This window comes from Rhineura floridana, chromosome 9, assembly GCF_030035675.1.
Source record: "Rhineura floridana isolate rRhiFlo1 chromosome 9, rRhiFlo1.hap2, whole genome shotgun sequence".
Classification (NCBI taxonomy): domain Eukaryota; kingdom Metazoa; phylum Chordata; class Lepidosauria; order Squamata; family Rhineuridae; genus Rhineura; species Rhineura floridana.
In genome coordinates this window covers 58,470,573-58,490,259 of record NC_084488.1, presented here as the reverse complement: position 1 = coordinate 58,490,259, position 19,687 = coordinate 58,470,573, and the positions used below count along the sequence as shown (strand labels likewise).

Below are 19,687 nucleotides of genomic sequence, written 5' to 3'. Positions count from 1 at the left end.
ACTGCCCACCCCACTGCCCAACTGACTCCCTAACTGAGCTGACAGAGGTGGTCTCGGATGTGCTGTTGAGATCCCCTAGACTTTTAGTCCATGCCGAGGCCGCCTTATCTGGGGCGGCTCAGGACTTCATGGCCTCCATGACAACCATGGGGCTGTCCCAATACGCCATTGGCCCAACGCATGTGGCAGGGCATACTCTGGACCTGATTTTTGCAACTGGACAGGGTGAAGGTGATCTGAAGGTAGGGAGTCTTACATCAGCCCCTTTGACATGGTCAGATCACCGCTTGCTGAAGTTTAGACTTACAGCGACTTTTCCCCTCTGCAGGGGTGGGGGACCTATTAAGATGGTTCGCCCTCGGAGACTAATGAATCCGGATGGTTTTCAGAAGGCTCTGGGGAGTTTTCCGGCTGATAAGGCTGGCGCTCCTGTCGAAACCCTGGTCGAACTGTGGCACACTGAAGTGACCCGGGCAGTTGACATGATCGCTCCTGAGCGCCCTCTCCTGGGTAGAGCTCATACAGCTGCGTGGTATACTCCGGAGCTGAGAGCGATGAAACAGCATAGGAGACGGCTTGAGTGCAGATGGAGACGAACTCCTGATGGATGCAACTTTGCACTGGTAAGTGCCTATACTAAGTTATATTTAGTGGCAGTGCGGGCAGCAAAAAAACAACATTTTGCTGCCTCTATTCAATCTTCTATCTGCCAGCCGGCGGAGCTTTTTAAGATTGTCCGAGGGCTATTACATTCTGGCCCTAAGGACATGATAGATCCATCTGAAGCCCGTTGTAATGAATTTGCCAGGCACTTCCAGGACAAAATTTCTTGCATCCGTCAGGACTTGGACTCCAATGTTATAGCAGTGGATTTAAATGAGGCATCCGGAGCACAGTCTGGTCATGTTTTGTTGGATGAGTTTCAATTGGTACAGCTCGAGGACGTTGACAAGGTGCTTGGACAGGTGTATGCGACCACTTCTATACTGGATCCTTGCCCCTCTTGGCTGATAAAAGCTAGCAGGGTTGGAACCGCCGGCTGGGCCACGGAGGTGATTAATGCCTCATTACGAGAGGGAGTGGTCCCTGGTTGCCTGAAGGAGGCGGTGGTGAGACCACTTCTGAAAAAATCTTCCTTGGACCCAGAAATTTTTAACAATTACAGGCCGGTAGCGAACTTTCCATTCCTGGGCAAGATTCTAGAAAGAGTGGTCGCGGACCAGCTCCAGGCACTCTTGGATGAGACCGATTATCTAGATCCATTTCAATCGGGGTTCAGGCCCGGTTTTGGCACTGAGACGGCCTTGGTCGCCCTGTATGATGACCTTTGTCGGGAGAAAGACAGGGGGAGTGTAACCCTGTTGATTCTCCTTGATCTCTCAGCAGCTTTTGATACCATCGACCATGGTATCCTTCTGGGGAGATTCGCTGATTTGGGAGTTGGAGGTACTGTATGGCAGTGGTTCTGCTCCTATTTAGCGGGTCGTCTCCAGAAGGTAGTGCTGGGGGAGTCTTGCTCGGCACCCTGGGTCCTCCAATATGGAGTTCCACAGGGGTCAGTACTATCCCCCATGCTTTTTAACATCTACATGAAGCCGCTGGGTGCGGTCATCAGGAGCTTTGGAGTGCGTTGCCACCAGTATGCTGATGACACGCAGCTCTACTTCTCCTGTTCATCCTTTTCAGGTGAGGCTGTCAAGGTGCTGAACCGATGCCTGGCTGAGGTAATGGACTGGATGAGAGCGAATAAATTGAAGCTCAATCCAGATAAGACTGAGATGCTGTTAGTGGGTGGTTCCCCTGACCAGATGGGAGAGGCTCAACCTGCTCTGGATGGGGTTGCACTCCCCCTGAAGGAGCAGGTCCGTAGTTTGGGAGTTCTTTTAGAACCATCCCTGTCACTAGAGGCACAAGTAGCCTCGGTGGCACGGAATGCTTTCTATCAACTTTGGTTGGTGGCCCAACTATGCCCCTATCTGGATAGGGAAAACCTTGCTTCAGTTGTCCATGCACTGGTAACCTCAAAATTGGACTACTGCAATGCACTCTACGTGGGGCTGCCTTTGAAGACAGTTCGGAAGCTGCAGCTTGTGCAAAATGCAGCGGCCAGATTGTTAACAGGGACTCGGAGATGTGAACATATAACTCTGATTCTGGCTCGCTTGCACTGGCTGCCTATATGCTTCCGGGCTCAATTCAAAGTGCTGGTTTTGACTTATAAAGCCTTACACGGCTTGGGACCACAATACCTGGTGGAACGCCTCTCCCGATATGAGCCTACCCGTACTCTGCATTCAACATCGAAGGGCCTCCTTCGGGGGCCCACCCAGAGAGAAGCCCGGAAGGTGACAACAAGAAAACGGGCTTTCTCTGTGGTGGCCCCCGAACTATGGAATTCTCTCCCCGATGAGGTACGCCTGGCACCAATATTGATGTCCTTCCGGTGCCAGGTAAAAAACTTTTTGTTCTCCCAGGCTTTTTAACAACATTTTAACAACATTTTTAACATCTATTGTAACACCTACACTTCCACTTACGCTCTTAATATTTTAGTAATCTTAATTACTTAACATCTTAACATCTTAACATCTTAACACTTTTAACTGATTTAATACATTTTTAATATTTTTTAGGCTTGTATTGTAGTTGTTTATATGTTTAATTATGTTCTACTACTTTTGGTATATTATTTTTAAGTTGTTGATATATGTTTTTACTTGTATATTGGATGTTTTTATGTTGTGCACCGCCCAGAGAGCTACGGCTATTGGGCGGTATAGAAATATAATTAATAAAATAAATAAATAATAAATTAATAAATTGTAATGATCTTTCATTGTAATTATTTTCACAGGTACCTTCAAAATAATAATATAAGTTTTGTGTCGGGACATGCTTTCAGAGGACTGTATAATTTGACAAAGCTGTAGGTATTTTCCTGCAATTCTATAATCAATATATTCCCACTTAAATAATTTTAATAGTAACTTCAGTAGTTGTTATCAAATGCAGAATGCAACTGTTTGATTTCCTTTGGTCACCCATTCAGTTTTCTCTTGAAAGTTTCCATCAAGCTTCCAATATGGTTGTCATATATGTAAACAAAAAGTGTCATCTGTCCACTACCAATAAGAGCTTCCAAAACCACCCAACTAATTGGCAACAAGAAGGTATCAACAGATAACCCATGGTGTGCTGCTATGTGATATATGCCTAGAACAGAGGTAGGGAACTGAATCCATCCAGAGGGCTGGATCCAAACCTCCCAACACACAGCCATTTTGACAGGTGGGCAGAGTGGCCCAGTCAATCACCTGATGTCACATGATTCAACATCAAAGGAAGAACAGGAAATGTGCACTTAATGTGTGCTCCCTGTTCTTCCTACGCAGCTTCCTATGCATGCACACGTGCGGCCCCCCATGCCTCCCCACCTACCTGTCTGCTGTCTTTTACCATTGCCCTTAACGAAGATGGCGGCCGCGGTTTCCCTAAGGGGATGGTGCCTCCGCCACCATCTTTGTTGATAGCATGCGTGCGTGCTACGTGCATGCATCTCTGCCATCAACTAAGATGGCAGCAGGGGCTTCAGTACCTTAGGGAAACCGTGGCCGCCATCTTCGTTAAGGGCAATGGTAAAAGCCAGCAGACAGGTAGGTGGGGGGACGTGGGGTGTGTGTGTGGGCCACAGATCAGGGAAGGGGAGCGGAGGGATAGCTGAGGCGCCCCCTGTAGCTCCAGGGGCTGTCGGGCCAGTGCCCCACCTGGCCGCCCTTTAGAACCAGCCCTGCCCATAACTTCCTGCTGAAAACCTGTAACTTTTAATGCCACAAATGTTCTGGCTTGTTTTTGTCTTGCTTTCATTGCCCTATAGCCCATCCCGAGAGCAATAATGTTGTAGCACTGGGGAAGCATCACAGAACAAACTAAAGCAGAATAAATCCAGTACTAGTGCACTATTATTGTGTCAAGAACATGTTGCAGAATACACACGCAATAAAACAGCAGTCTGGAGGGGGACAAGGTTTCAAACACTACTCTGAACAACTTGATGGAAGGATGGAAAATACTGTAAATTAATAACCAAAAATTGCCCAATGACTTTCTAACACTATGGTCACTTTTGTGAAAAATAACAACTAATAAGTATAGATAATAGTAATAATAATAATTTTATTGGTCTTGTTTCAGATATCTAAGTCACAACAAGATAACATTTTTGAAACCTTGTGTCTTTGAAGATCTACATAAACTTGAATGGCTGTATGTACTGGCTTTGTGTCTGATTAAGGCTGAAATCCAATGGGGAAATAGGGCCAGTTTGACTCAATGGAATACCTATTAATGATGAAGGGGGAGAGGGTGCTATTTTAAGGAGGAAATCCTATATAACAATCTGGGTTTTATCTGAATGCATAAGATTGCCCTATAAAGGAGGTAATCTGCAGTGCAATGCACATCACAGCTCTTTCCCATCTCCTGGCAAGCACTTTGCCAACAACATGGAAGGGATCTCAGTTTTGCAACAAAAGATTGTTTTTCCCAAAGGGAGCGCTATCCTTTTGCACAGAACTTTGTACCTCCTGAAATGGTTAGGAAAAAGATGAAACACCATGAAAATTTGGTGCAGCTCTAAACAACAAAGATAGTTGCAGTTTATCCAAATTGTCTTCCTTGAAGCATTCTCAGTGAGAAAAATGTTCACTTGCATTTTCATATCTTTAACAAATGGATCTAAATCTTAGTCTGGTCAGAATATATGTTTTGACAGGCTCATCTCCCTTCTCTATTCCTGCTCTTAGCTTGGACTGTTCCTATACACTATGTGAAATGGATTGAGGGCTGACACCTATAACTAGAACTCGTGACATTCTTAACATTTTTATTTATAGAGAAGTTCCATTTTTACTGGTATCTGTGATTTAGAAGCAACAATACCGAGTAGGGGACATTAATGACATAGCTGTCAGCATTTTGAAGAATAACTGCCTGACAGTTTTTCTGTTGTACCTTTTCATATGAAGTATTGCCTTATGGGATCTGTGATATACTGCAACTTCATAATAATGTTCCATGAACAGTCACAAATCACTGCAAAAACTGACAAGAAAATTGTTCAAGTTCCTTTGCCTTCCAAAAAATCTATTTTGAATCTCTCTGGAAAGAAATTGTTTCTGTCATCATTTTGAGAGATGAACAGAAGAGCACACTTACCTGGGAGTAAGTCCCATTGAATCCAGTAGGACTTACTCCTGAGTAGACATGCCTAGGATTGTGTTGTAGATTGCCAGGTTTGCATAACCTGAGATATTAATAGAGACCTGTTTTATTTGCTTCCCCTCACTTTTTTTTTTTTTACACATAAAGCCAATTCCACCAAAGGTTTTCTCTTGCAAGGCAGTAGTTTCAGAAGAAAATTGCCTCTTAGAACCAAATCATTCATTCACCTTCAGTGTGGTCACTGCTATGTGTGCCCATCAGAACCACAAACTGAGATGATCCAGTTGTTTTCATACCAAGAACTCTGCATGAACTGGCTTTCTCTGCTGCAAAGGTCCCAAACGCCTCACTTGCAGTGATGTGAAAATATATCATTGATCAGTTACATAAGAACCCAAGGTCACAGTATTGACTAAAACATAGTGATTAGCACACTGGAAGAGGTTGGAAATCCATTTTTATCCTAAATGGATACAGCTTAAAAATCTGGGGAAAACAGGTTGCTTTGAGATATCATTTATTTTTAGCCTAAAATGCACCTTTTTTTATTTACAGCATAATTGAAAACAATACGATCAAATGTGTCTCATCACTAACCTTTTATGGGCTAAACTCACTGATTCTCCTGTAAGTATTGAGAAATTCATGTAAACATCGTTTATAATTTTAAGAATTATGAAAGCAAAGAACTATGTTGAATAATGTGTGTATATCACTTTCCAAGTAAAGGCTCAACCCAGAGATTAAAGTACTGTAATCAGTAACACTTAACTTTCTACCCAGTGGTTTTTCACTTCAGAGGCATATTCCAGTCTCTGTAGCCATTCTTATTTATTCATTTATTTGTATTTATTTATATTTCCATTTATAGATCGCTTACTATCTGAAAGATCTCAAAGCGGTTTACAGTAGAATACACAAGGTACAATAAAAAAGTATCAAATTAATTTACAAAGCAAAATACATGAACAATATCCATATACATAAACACAGTATAAAAGCCAGAGTAGGCCACAAGGGACCCAAGTGCAAAAAATTCAAACACTGGAATTCCTTGCATAGGCAAGGAATGCTTTGCTTAATTTTAACTACAGGTTTAGCTTGCAAAGTAGCATAAACTTGAAGATTTGAGTCTGGAACTACATGTTTGGCAGAATCTGGGATCTCTGACATGAAGTGACAAAGTTGTAGAAGGAAGGGCAATGAGAGATGTGGCGCTTAGATTTCTTTATTTGCTTTCTCTTAGTCTTCCCTCTGTACATACTGCAAAACTTCTAGCCTCAGTTCTTTCAGCACGATTGCACCTGTGGATCACGCTGCTATGTATACTTTGCCCTGCCTTATGAGGATTAATTTAACTGGAAACCCCCTGTGGTATCGTTCCCTCCTGCAACAACTTACTGAAGGGTCAGAATAGCTATCTTTTTTAATGGTTATTAATTTCTCAGATATAACAACTATGAAGAAGACTAATAGAAGAAAAAGAAAACTCCAACCAGCACCATTCTATTGGTCTCTGTCAATCTGTCCAGCTTCACAGAGCTCATCCCAAAGTATCTCTCCATAGAAGCAAATGTGTTCCAGTTTGTTGAAAACCATGTTCCTTTGTTGCTACTATATGCAATAAATCTTGACCAAATATCATAAAATTTGTTGGTCGCTTTTCATTTCTGCTTGAGTGTAATTTGTGGATCAGTATTTCCATTAGGACTAATTGCCATGTTTGTCTGGTCCATTTCTTCATTAAGTCAGTGTTCAAAGTCCTCCAGTTTTTAGTAGGCACCTTTTTTGAAAAGTCTCCTGTCATGCCTTCCTCCTAAGAGTTTTAGAATGTGAACTGTATGAAAAGGAACAGCACAGAATGGTGAGAGAAAAGAAAGTCAGTTACAGAGAGACTTGTGGGGAGACCAGAGAGAATGAGAGAGCAAGCAACAGAGTGAAGAAATGGAAGACAGAGATCCGAGGAAGAAAGTAAAGGAGAGAAGAAATTCTTCTGATCTTAACATCATTATTACTGTTAAAACAAACAAAAAGTTGAGGGGACAGTTAAAATGATAATTTGCTGAAATGAAGTTAATTAACAAATCTAAATAAAGTTTGAGTGGTTGCTCATAATTGAAATTGCTTATTATAGAAAGCAAATGTTCCCATGAAATTTTAATATTCATGCTTTGATAATCTTGGCAAATGCAAAAGCTTGTGGTGCTACAATAAACTGTTGTTTATGGTGCTTGAGGACTCATATAAAATATTCATTGCAACAAACTTTTGTTGCAACAAGGCTATCATTCAGGACTTTCTCTTCAATTTGGACTCCCATTTCTAGACTTACCAGAAATTACTCTCTCATTTAAAGAGTACTGTATTTCCTACAATGCCCCTTCAAATGCACAGATTGCAAAGAATACTGGGTTGTATCCAGTGCTGCTGTTCCATTTACACAGCAGACTTCCACTCGTGCAATGCAATTTTTTCCTCCTCTCCTGCAATTGGGGAAATTACTCCGACACTTCCTTTTGAATATATTTACCCCGAACTAGTTGCAGAATCATGGACTTAAGGATTCCAATCCCAAATTAACCTACCTTACGTAACATAATTGAAGCAGTGTGCCATTCCAAGTGTTGTACTGCTGCCCCTTCATTGTCCATTTGAAGTCCAAGTCTTGCACTGGCACTCTTCTTCTTGAGCAAATTATTTCAGAATAGGTGAGGCCGAATGCCACTTGGAATGGCAAAATCAGTTTGATTAGTTGCTTATGATCATTGTCTTTTTCTATGCAATTAGTAGCATGTACTGTGAGAAGAGATAAGCATCAAATTTGTTTCCATTTTGATGTGATTTAACAGAGATCTATGGCACACCCGTATATTTTAGCCTGACTGTTTGAACTGTTCATACTGACTCAAAGGTAGGGATAGGGAAGAAATCTGATTCAATTCAAATTTTGTATTTTCTGAAACAATATGTCAACCAAAACACAGCCATCTTTCAAAATTAATACTGCTCTGAATTTTGCAATGCAGTTCTCCAGCCAAGTAATGTATACAAAAATGTATGTAGTAGGGTACATTCTGCATATAAATGTATATATTAGTGAGAACAAGGTATAGAATGAACTATATTAGGAAAGGTACTTTGCAAAAATGTGTATGTTAGACAAAATTGCACACTAAAAATTGTATATTAGGAGAAATTAACGTTAAAATGTTGATGAATTTTCATGACTTTTTTTTTAAAAAAAAGTCACAAACAGGTGAGGAAATACAAAGAACTGAATTTAAGATTGGACAGAAAAGAAACTGGGAGAAATCAAAATTGACAGATTTGCCCATTCCTACTCAAAACATCTGTCTCCGCCCCCCAACACACCAGACACAGACAACAACACCAGATAACAACCACAGCTCAGACCCAGAGTTTTCACCAGTTTTATCCTTCTCTTTATGCCGCTCAGAATAGTTGAGAGAGAAGAGAGCTGGGTCAGAGCCATATGTCCAACAGTGAAGTGGTGCACCCTCATGTAGGGAGTGTACTATACTACCTATATTTCTATGTGGGGTGGTGGGTTTTGACACATCTTCACATTTTAATCAAATGCATATGAAAAACATACCACATTGAAAGCGGTTATTTTAAAATAACTGCTGATAGCTAAATCCTATTGAATCAGGTCAGAGTTTTTTTGGGTTTTTTGTAAAAATGAGTATTCATATGAATATTCCAATATTCATATCCTGATAAAAGTACGATGGGTGCCCGTACAAAATGGTTAGCATGGGCAGGGGGGAAAAAGGTGATGCCACTCTGTACTGGTCACAAAAACAGTACTGTCTCTAGTAACCATGTTTCCAATTACCATCAGTCTAATAATATTCTTTTTCTTTCTCTAGAGTTCTGATGAATAATTCTCTTGCCCAGTTGCCTGATAAACGTCTTTGTCAACATATGCCAAGGCTGAACTGGCTGTGAGTTCATGTTTTCCTAGAAATGTTAGATTGAGTTTGAATCAAAAGCGTATCATTTCAAGTTGATAAAGATTTTGTACAGAAAAACAATATTAGTGTTCCTATTGATTCCAGTGAAATTTCATTGTACTGAAATGTGGCTTCTACTACAGTAGTTCTGGAAGGAAAAGGAAAAGATTACATGAATGACAAGAATCCCACCACATTATTAGTGCCATCTGAAGGATGTTGCTGAATTAACAGAGTATTTCTTTTTATTCCCCAGGGACTTTGAGGGTAATCATATCCACAATTTAAGGAACGTCACTTTCATCTCCTGTAGCAGTTTAACAGTCCTGTAAGTTTAAAGCATTGTTGTTAAGTCAGAAAGAGACATTAAAGATTCTAACAGCTTGCCTGCATGGGCCTTCCTGGAGAAGGAATTGCAGAGAGATGGCACTGCTATGGAAAAGAGTCTATGCAACCATCAACTCAGCCTAGATTGCTGTGGGCATATGGAGCAGGGCCTGGCCTGAAGCTCTTAATAGGCTTAATGTGGCCCTCTATATATTGATGGATGCTCTACTACCATGATCCCCAGCCAGCATATTGAGTAATTCAGGGTAATGGGAGTTGTAGTCCAACAACATCTGGAGGGCCACAGGTTCTCCATCCCTGGCCCAGAGAGAGTACAAACAAATAGAGAAAGTCACTGCAAAACAGACCAAAATACCTTCTATCTTTTTCAGTGTTTTGAGAAGAAACAAAATCAGCTCTCTAAATGAAAACAGCTTCTCTGCTCTTCAGAGATTAGCTGAACTGTAAGTAGACATTCCCCTGAAATCAAATGCACCACTTTATTGTGACCACATCTTGTAAGCATATATTTTATATCAGTGTAATAAAGTATGTTGAATCCTACAAGCACTAGAGACAAAGAAGAGAAGGGATGAGGCCTTAGGACCAAACTAGATGATACATGAAATGTGTGATTATAGTGTGTGTGTGTGTGTGTGTGTGTGTGTGTGTGTGTGTGTGTGTGTGTGTGTGTGTGTGTGTGTGTGTGATGGGAGTGGGGGAGCATGGCACATAGGAGGAGGGATTTAAAGAAGACAGAACTGGGGTGTTCCTTAAGATAGAAATATTGATGGTAAAATATGCAATCTGTTAAGAACTAAATTCTGGGGATTTTTCGGCAGAGACTTGGCTAACAACAAGATTGAATCGCTTCCTCCACACCTATTTAAGGATCTGAAAGAACTCTCACAACTGTAAGATTGCAATAAGTCAATTGTTCTATATATGTAGATCATTAAATGTGGAAAACTGAAATTGTGTTAGAATGAAAAAGTATCCTACATATCCTGCATATTATGTGGAAGATTTTTTCAAAATGGCTGTGCACAAAATTCTTCCTTAGATGTCTACCATGCGGAATTTAACAAAATGGCTTTCCAAAATGATAGGTTGCATTCAACTAACTTTTACTCAGGGAAGACCCATTGAAATTAATGACCTAAGTCAGTCATGGCCATTAATTTCAATGGGTCAGAATAAAAGTTAGTTTATATTTATATTACCCATAGTTAGTAATCTTAGGCTGCAATCTGCACTTACCTACTTACCTAGGGTTCAGTGGTACTTATTTCTGAGCTGATTTATATATTAGGAAATCCCATTACTTCAGGGCATACAAACTGAGATCTACACTTACAATGAGAAATTTCAAAACTATTTCATATCCCAAAACAGAAGATAAAACAAAGATTATTTACAGGGCTGGCAGTAGGTATGCCGGGGCCCTTGGGCACCAGCCTGCCCCGGGCCACGGCACACGCACACAGGACTGGTCCCAAAGGGCAGCCAGGTTGGTGCCTGGCCGAGGGCCCCTGGAGCCACAGATGCAATTGTGTGCACATCCCTGTGATCAACCATGATGGTGGAGGAGGCATCAGGCCCTTAGGGAAACTTCGGCTGCCATCTTGGTTATTGGCAGATTTGCGCCTGCAGGACGACGGGCCCCGGCATTCCTGGCAACCAGCATTTACTTCAAGAGGTAGGCAGAGCATGTTGCAGGTGGCCGCTGTGGGTCTGCACGGCAGTGGGGGGTGCCTCAGAACTCCCTCCCATGATCCACACCACAGATCACGGAAGCTACTGCTACCCATCCACCCTAAGGAGGAGCCCTTCAGGTGCTCCTTGGGACCCAGGGGCTCCTTGGCCAGGGCCCGACCTAGTCACCCTCTAGTGCCAGCCCTGATTATTTACTTCAATTAGGTCTCTGCCAGTTTAAAAAACTACTCTTTATTTATAACTGAATATACAGAGTGGGTAAAGACACAAGTTTCTTATAGAAATGCCACTTTAATGAAGTTTTCTAGGACAGTTATTTTTAATGGTCATTTGTTGAATCTGTTGTCACAAGACTTGTTGCTGCCAATATTAGCATTTATACACCAATTCATTTCATTTTTTGGCAAATGAGTCAGAATAATATCTAATACACATGATGCAGCAATAATAATTAAGCTATGACTTACACTGTTCTTTTGACAGGAATCTTTCATACAACCCAATCCAGAAAATTCAAGCAGGCCAGTTTGATTATCTTATAAAACTCAACTCACTGTAAGTGTATCTCTTGCTTTTGAGCAATCTAAAATCAGTTAAATCTATGCATTCTAGTATTTAACTATTCTGTTTTGGTACAAAGTAATTTTGAATTACGAATAAAAAATGTGATGTGACAAAATTAACTGGAGATGGAAAAAATACAATATTTAATGTTAGAGGGTTGTATTCAACAGTGTCCTACTCAGAGTAGACCCATTGAAATTGATTACCCTAAGTCATGTCTATTAACTTCAATGTGTCAGCTCTACACTGCGTCAGCAGTGCCGGTTGGGGGCTGGAAATTTCTGGGTGGTTGGCAGGGAAGCAAAGTCCTTAGCCAGCAGTCTGGCCATAAATCTGCCGGGTCTAGGAGGAGGGGAGCTGATAAGGGCCAGGCTCGTCCAAAGTGTACTTGCCAAGTCAGGAGTCCAGAAGTGAGGTCAGTAGAGGTCCGGGATCAAGTGCCAAGGGGTCAGTCCAAAAGAGGGTGCCAGGAAACTAGGAACACACAAGCCACGCCTGACGTTGCAGTCAGCAACAAGGTGCAGCCAAGGTGTGCCTTATCAAGAGCAGGGTTGACAGCAGGTGTGAGCCCTCAGCGTTTGGGCCTTAAGGAGACAGGCCTGCCTCTCTTCTGCCTGACCTTCTGCTATCTACGTTCTGCAGGTGAGGGGGGAGTATCCTGTTCACTGTCTGTGTCTGGCTGCAGGGCCTCTGCTGTAACTGGGGTGCTCTGCAGCTGAGGGGCAGAAGGAGCTGGATTCTCAGGAGGCTCCTCCGTGTGTCCTTCTGAGTCTGCTGCTCCTGGGTCTGCTGCTGTTACTCCCGAGTCGTCCTCATCTGAGGAGTCCTCTGACGGGGCCATGACACAATGGTTCTAGCCTAGTAGGACTAGCATTGCCACTCATAAGCCTTATATTATAATCCAAACATTTATTAATACACTTTAATTTTTTAGAGATCTACCAATCAGAAACCATATTGAAACAAAGGAATTTTGCTATATTTAAAACATTTCCAAAAAACATAATCAAATAGACCAGTAAGCAATAAAGGCCCTCTCTAATACTGTAGATAGGATTCTCATGCAGCTGCTATCCTACCAAGTGCCTTCACTGGATCTGTAAGCCAATTAAGTCAGATATCATTTTGATATCACAGACGTCAATATGAACTGAGCTGAAAGGCTAATAATCACTGTATTCTGTAGGTAGTGCATGTCCTTTTATTTAGCTTGTCCATAAAATACACTTGACCTAAATAGATAAAATATACTGAAAGATTAAGGTTACCTGTAGTTTTCCCATCAATTTTTTATTGATAATATCCTTAACTCTGTTTCTAATGTTTATAGAAGCCTAGAAGGCATTGAAATTACAAATATCCAAAGAAGAATGTTCAGACCACTGAGAGATCTTTCCCATATGTAAGTATAATTTATAAAAAGCTAGTAAATAACAAGGATAGATACCTAACAATCATCTCCCATAGAAAGTTAGCACATCAGGGAGACCTACTTTGGGCGTCTTTCATGTAGCTGGTGAATAATGTTTTATTTAAAAGAAATGTTTGCTGAGGGTTTTATCCTAGCTTTTTCCTATCTTTTTTTGCCTCTATAGGATTGCTACCCTATAGTGTAGATTGTGAAGGGTGCCAACAGTTATTAGGACACCCGTATTCCCAACATAGAGCTACAGTTCTCAGAGTGGTTGAACAGTCCGTCCTTCTTCCCAGGGAACTCTTGGAACTGTAGCTCTATGAGCAGAATAGGGGTGTCCTAATAACTCTCAGCACCCTTCATACCCTTTGACTGTTTGAAGTGGAATAAATGTATGGTATGAATGTGGTCTTAGTTTAGTTAGCTAATGTATTTTTACATTGTTTCACACATCCCGAGACATCCTGAAGATACAAAATGTATGAAATACATAAGATTTTCAATAAAACAGTGTAAATATAAAATACTGAAAGTGTTTGTGCGAAGAAAGGTAATGTAAAACAGCAGCACAAAATATCCACCCCTCCACAAACCAGTAGCCACCAAAACGCCCAATCACCAGTGCTAGTCAAATGCTTGGGAGGATAGAAATGTATTTGTCTGGACCTGGAAAGATGATAAAAATGGTGCCAGGTGAGCTTGCCTGGGGAAAGCATTCCACAATCAGGGGACGATCACCAAAAAGGCCTGTTCTTTTATTGCCACTTTCTGAACATCCTCTGAAGGGGCATACAGAGAAGAGCCTCAGATGTTGATTTCAGGGTCTAGATATGTTCATATGGGGAAAGGCAATCTATGAGGTATTTGGGTCTTGAGCCATGTAAGGGCTTATTGTTTACTATAAACAGAAACCAAATGGAATTATTTGGAAGAATACAAATTTTAATTTAAATAAATAGCTTTGAGTAAGGAGATGGAGAAATTCTGCGTGTATATATATATGCACATGGTATTGAGCAACCTGCTCCACTTGTGAAGCAGCTCAGTGGCAGAGCACATGCTTTGTATGCAGAAAGTCTCAGTACAATAATTGTTGTTTTAACTGTTATGCTGTTTTAATGGGCTTGTCTGATTATATATTTTTGTAAGCTGTCATGCTGACACGCATGGGGGCCAGGTGCGGCAGCAGGATAGCAAGCAAGCAAGGTGAGGGAAGCAAGGATGGCGAGCGAGCAAGGGGTCAACGGGTGAGCCAGTGGGTGAGCAAGCGGGGGGTGAGCGAGCAGGGGACATTGACAATACAGGAGGCTGGTAAGTGGTTGAGGTGGGTGACTGCAGCTTGGGCAGGTGGGAGGCTGGGTAAGCTGCCTAAACAGGGTGGCAGCGAGCGCCTGGGGACCCATCTTGGAAGTTGTTGCCTGTGTGTGCGTGTCGTGTGTGTGTGTTTGATGCGCAAAGCGTACAGGGGTAAAGCTCCTAGTTTATTATACATTTTAATGAATGCATAATCTAATTAAATCATTTTCCTATGTATTTTAATTATGGGTATTTTTATAATCTTTTTTATACTTATTGATTTGCAGTTGGCTGTTATTTGTTTGTGAAGCTTCCTGGTATTTCTTCTTGAAATGAAAGGTGGTATATATGTTCTTCAAAAAAAATCCACAGCATCTCTAGGAAGGGCTGGGAAGGACTCTTGTTGGGAGAACAGCTGCCAGTCAGTGTAGACATTACCGCATTGCTAGGTGGACCAATGGTGTCTGACTTAGTACAAGGCAGCTTTCTATGTTCCATTAGCAACTTGTGCTAGAACCCTGCATGAAGAAAAATCAAACTCCAAGCTTCTTCACATAATAGTTCCTTCTATACTTAATGCTACCCAATTTCTTCTGCAAGAGCTTATCCATCTCTGGACATAGAAGTGGGAATGGTTTAGTGCTTGGACACACTGCTATCAGAATTTCTGTCAAAGCTGCTACCAATTTCTGCAACAAAGTGTAAAATCCTATACATAGATGTTAACTAATATTCATATACATGAATATGTAATGTATATTTAACAAGCGTAAATAATATGTAAGTAAACTCAGTAAATAAACTTGAGTCTGAATCCTAGCAAGACAGAGGCACTGTGGGATGGTGGTTCCCGAGTTCGGATAATTGGTCAGTTGCCTCCCTCTGAAAGAGCAGGTCCATAGTCTGGGGGTCCTGGATGCATCTTTGTCACTAGAGGCCCAGATGACCTCCGTGGCTAGGAGTGCCTTTTACCAGCTTTGGCTGGTAAGACAGCTGCAGCAATTTCTGGACTGGGATAGCCTGAGCACTGTTGTCCACACACTGGTAATCTCCAGGCTGGATTACTGTAATGCGCTCTATGTGGGGCTGCCCTTGAGGTTGGTCTGGAAGTTGCAACTGGTGCAAAATGTGGCAGCGAGACTGCTCACTGGGGCAGGGTATCGCCAACATGTCACCCTGTTGCTGAAAGAATTGGACTGGCTGCCGATCTGCTACCAGGCCAAGTTCAAGGTTCTAGTTTTGGTGTACAAAGCTCTATACAGCTTGGGATCAGGATACCTGAAAGACCGTCTTATCCCTTGTATACCAAGTTGATCACTGCGCTCTGCAGGTGAGGGCCTCCTGCAGATACCATCTTATCAGGAGGTCCGTTCTGCACAACATAGGAAATGGACCTTTAGTGTGGCAGCACCTACCCTGTGGAATTCCCTCCCCTTATATATTAGGCATGCACCATCTCTGTTATCTTTTTGACGCCATTTGAAGACTTTCCTCTTTCAACAAGGCTTTTAAGTTGAGACCCATCCCAGTCTGCATCTGTGTTGGAATTGCTTTTTAGTATTTTTATACTTTTTTAAAAAACAATATGTTTTAACCCTTTTTAAAAGATTTTTTAAAGCTTTTAAAAAATGTTTTTAAAGTTATTTTGTTTTAATGTATTTTAAGGTCTGTTTTTATGATGTTTTAAAGTGTTTTAGTACTTTTGTTTGCTGCCCTGGGCTCCTGCTGGGAGGAAGGGTGGGATATAAATCAAATAATAATAAGAAGTATAATTCAGGTCATTTTCAAGCTAGTTCTAACAATATTTGTACTAGTTCAATGAACATATGCATTGTTTATAAAGCATACAGTCCCATGCACCACAACTTTATATTTACATGCCCTCTGCTTTTTTACTCTCCAGATATTTTAAAAAATTTCAGTATTGTGGCTATGCTCCTCATGTACGCAGCTGCAAACCAAATACCGATGGAATCTCATCCTTTGAGAACCTGTTAGCCAGCATTATACAGAGAATATTTGTCTGGGTTGTGTCTGCTGTCACTTGTTTTGGAAATATCTTTGTCATCTGCATGAGGCCTTACATTCGATCAGAGAACAAACTCCATGCCCTATCGATAATGTCACTCTGCTGTGAGTATTTCCCTTTCATTAAATATTTATAAAAAGGATTCCAAGCTTGTTGCAGTCTAACCAACCGATATAAAAACAGAGTAAGATATATGCTAAGAGTGACATCCAACTTGTACTCAGCATAGATCCATTGAAATCAATGTATCTACTCTGAGTATGAATAACATTGGATATGTCAGAGCCCCAAAGCCTAACTCTAGCCAGACCCAATAAGGTCTTGGAACACTTGCAGAAATTGATATTCAGGAGCCTTACAGAGAGATTTCCACACTTGTGGGGGAAACCACTGAGAACGTCCTTGTTATCTAAGATATGCACCAGGAAGCATTCTCAGATGATTTAAGGGATTGTGATGGGACACCCATTCACTACATTTGTTCATTCACTTTCTAACACATCGTTCTATATTAGGACATTATAGCTCAATCTTAAAACTGTATTTGGTGGTAGGCGCTGAAGGCAGCTGAATTGCCTTATCTTATGCCCAGCCAGGTTTGAGCCAGCAGGACAGAAGTGAGGATGGAGAAATGCTCTGTGTTTCTCCACCCCTTTCCATGCTGATTGATTTTCCTATTGGGAGGGAGAAATTTAGTCATGCTCAGGAGTGTGACTAAACATTTCCCTGGTTTGGGTATCAATGGATTGGCAGATCAATGACTCTGTCCAAGATGCTTTATATTGGAAGAAGGTGGAAGAAGAAGCTTTTGATCCATCAGATCTCAGCAGCTTTGTGGAACATCTTTTTGGCTCCTCTAACAATAGAGATCTGACATTAGTCGGGCCAGAGCTTCAGGGGAGTTGGTGGTGGGGAGTGAGGCTCCAACATCAGATTTCTCTCTCTCATGTCAGAGATCTAGTTCCAAAAGGGATAGATTCAATCTATCCTCTCAGGGATTATAGGACTGTCCCCTAAACTAGTTTGAAGTTAATGTAATATGCTAGCTTATTCCAAAATTGGTATCCATAATTTCCTAGTTAGGATGAAACAAGAAATTATGACTAATTAGACTTCCTGGTGTAATCATGACTATAGTGAAGAGCCTACATCCATGGGTAGCTAATAGCTTGACTTATTAAGCCTCCAAACAGGGACATCACACTGAAATATTTTCTCCATTATTTTCTACTTCATAAGCTTCTATATGGAATATGAAAACAAGAGTGATAAATATAAGGGCATTCTCTACAGGCTATATTTTGAACTCAAATAACCACCTGTCTGAAGGATTACACATTACAGTATCAAAGGCCTAAATTAGGAGTATAGAACCTCATGCTTTGGGGCCCAATACAGACCTCATAGCCCCTCTTTCTGGACCTTAGAAGTCTCTCCAGGCTATACCTCTTCTCCTGAGGCAACACCCTTCACTGTTCCTGCTTTGCATCCTGAATGTTTTTGCCTGGCTAGAATGTGTCCTTGAACTCTGCTAATGCCTTTTTCTTGCCTAGATGGAGGATAAAGAGGGGTGAATAGAAATTAGTTTACTATACAAAGGTAAAAATTACATTCATTGCTGTGCCCACCACTGACATGTGGCCCTCAGAAGGTTGCCCAGAAGGATATGTGGCCCTTGGCCTAAAAAAGGTTCCTCACCATGGCCTAAACCCAACACTAAGTTAACCTTATTTAAGCCTGCTGATATTAATGGTTTAAGCTTGCCTCGCTCTGTACTAATTTAGGCCAAAGGTTATTTAGATGTTAAAAGCATTGATGAGATTACTACAAATAACATACACTCACACACATTTTCTCCATAGGTGCAGATTGCCTCATGGGTATATACTTATTTGTGATTGGAGCCTTTGATCTGAAATATCGTGGGGAGTACAATAAGCATGCTCAGTTATGGATGGACAGTATCCACTGTCAGCTGGTGGGATCTTTGGCTGTTTTATCCACAGAAGTATCCGTTTTATTACTAACCTACCTGACTTTGGAAAAATATATCTGCATAGTTTACCCATTTAGATTCTTGAAGCCAGGAAAATACAGGACAATTTCCATTTTAGTTCTGATCTGGATTATAGGGTTTGTTGTTGCTTTTATTCCACTGAGCAATAAGGATTTTTTCCAAAACTATTATGGCACCAATGGGGTATGTTTCCCTCTTCACTCTGAGCAGCCTGAAAGTACTGGAGGGCAGATATATTCTGTCATAATTTTTCTAGGTAAGTAAATTCCAAGTTCACCCTAATTTATAAGGTGAGAGTAATTGATTGCCTACACATCGACTTTAGCTCAGATATACTAGTGTTACAGTCCCTGAATCATGCCATAAATTTAATAGTCCTTTTCAGACATTCATCCATCAAGCTAGATTGTGTAAAGACTTAATTACACGGATAGTTTAAGTGTGTACGACCAAACTCCCCCCTTCAGATCTCAGCACAAGCAGGGAGGTGGAAAGAGACAAGCAAGGACATCACAATGGCAAGGCCAGCAACTGTGGCCAGCTGTCCCTCTCACTCCATTTTAATGTAGTTTTAAATTTAATTAATTTTATTTTAAAATTTAAAATTAGCTTTAATTTTAATTACGAGAGAGAACACCTGAACTGGTCTTCTTTTTTTCCCCTGCACAAAGGCCAAACTAGACACATATTTGCATTTAACATGCAGGTTTTTAAAAATGCAAAGTGCTTCAGCTGGGGTGTGTTAACAGGATCAGAACAGGCATGGGGAGGGAATTTTACCCTTTTCTACTCGACTGCGGTCTGGAGGAAAATTCATCTTCTGAAGCTACAATGCACTATGGGGATGGCGGGAGAATCTTCCACTGGAGCCAAGCAGTTTTGTTTTTTGTTTTTGCTTTGCCTTGATTCTGTAATTATCAGTGACCCCACACACATGCATCAACTGAAGCAATTTGCATTTTTAAAAACCTGTGTTAGATGCACATCATATTATTTGTAGTTTGGCAGGAAGACTCCATTTTAATATGCCTATATCCTATATTTGGGTGTTCAGCTTCAAGTCTGATTCATCTGTTAATCCGAATTCTATACACACAAGAATTTTTACAATTCTCATTTTACAATTC

At 41.1% G+C, this 19,687-nt stretch overlaps 1 protein-coding gene across 3 annotated transcripts in view; it reads left to right on the top strand.

Annotated features, from left to right (window-relative positions):
• RXFP1 (relaxin family peptide receptor 1) overlaps positions 1-19,687 on the top strand; it is a 51,984-nt gene that overhangs the window by 27,524 nt on the left and 4,773 nt on the right. For 2 of the 3 annotated variants that reach the window (XM_061584464.1, XM_061584466.1), the window contains exons 6-16: positions 2,855-2,926; positions 4,192-4,263; positions 5,776-5,847; positions 9,114-9,188; positions 9,454-9,525; positions 9,917-9,988; positions 10,367-10,438; positions 11,724-11,795; positions 13,135-13,206; positions 16,418-16,647; positions 18,406-18,816. In XM_061584464.1, the coding sequence (XP_061440448.1) occupies positions 2,855-2,926; positions 4,192-4,263; positions 5,776-5,847; positions 9,114-9,188; positions 9,454-9,525; positions 9,917-9,988; positions 10,367-10,438; positions 11,724-11,795; positions 13,135-13,206; positions 16,418-16,647; positions 18,406-18,816 (1,292 nt within the window). The remainder of the gene's footprint in view (positions 1-2,854; positions 2,927-4,191; positions 4,264-5,775; positions 5,848-9,113; positions 9,189-9,453; positions 9,526-9,916; positions 9,989-10,366; positions 10,439-11,723; positions 11,796-13,134; positions 13,207-16,417; positions 16,648-18,405; positions 18,817-19,687) is intronic. The other variant, XM_061584465.1, reaches the window with a different exon arrangement.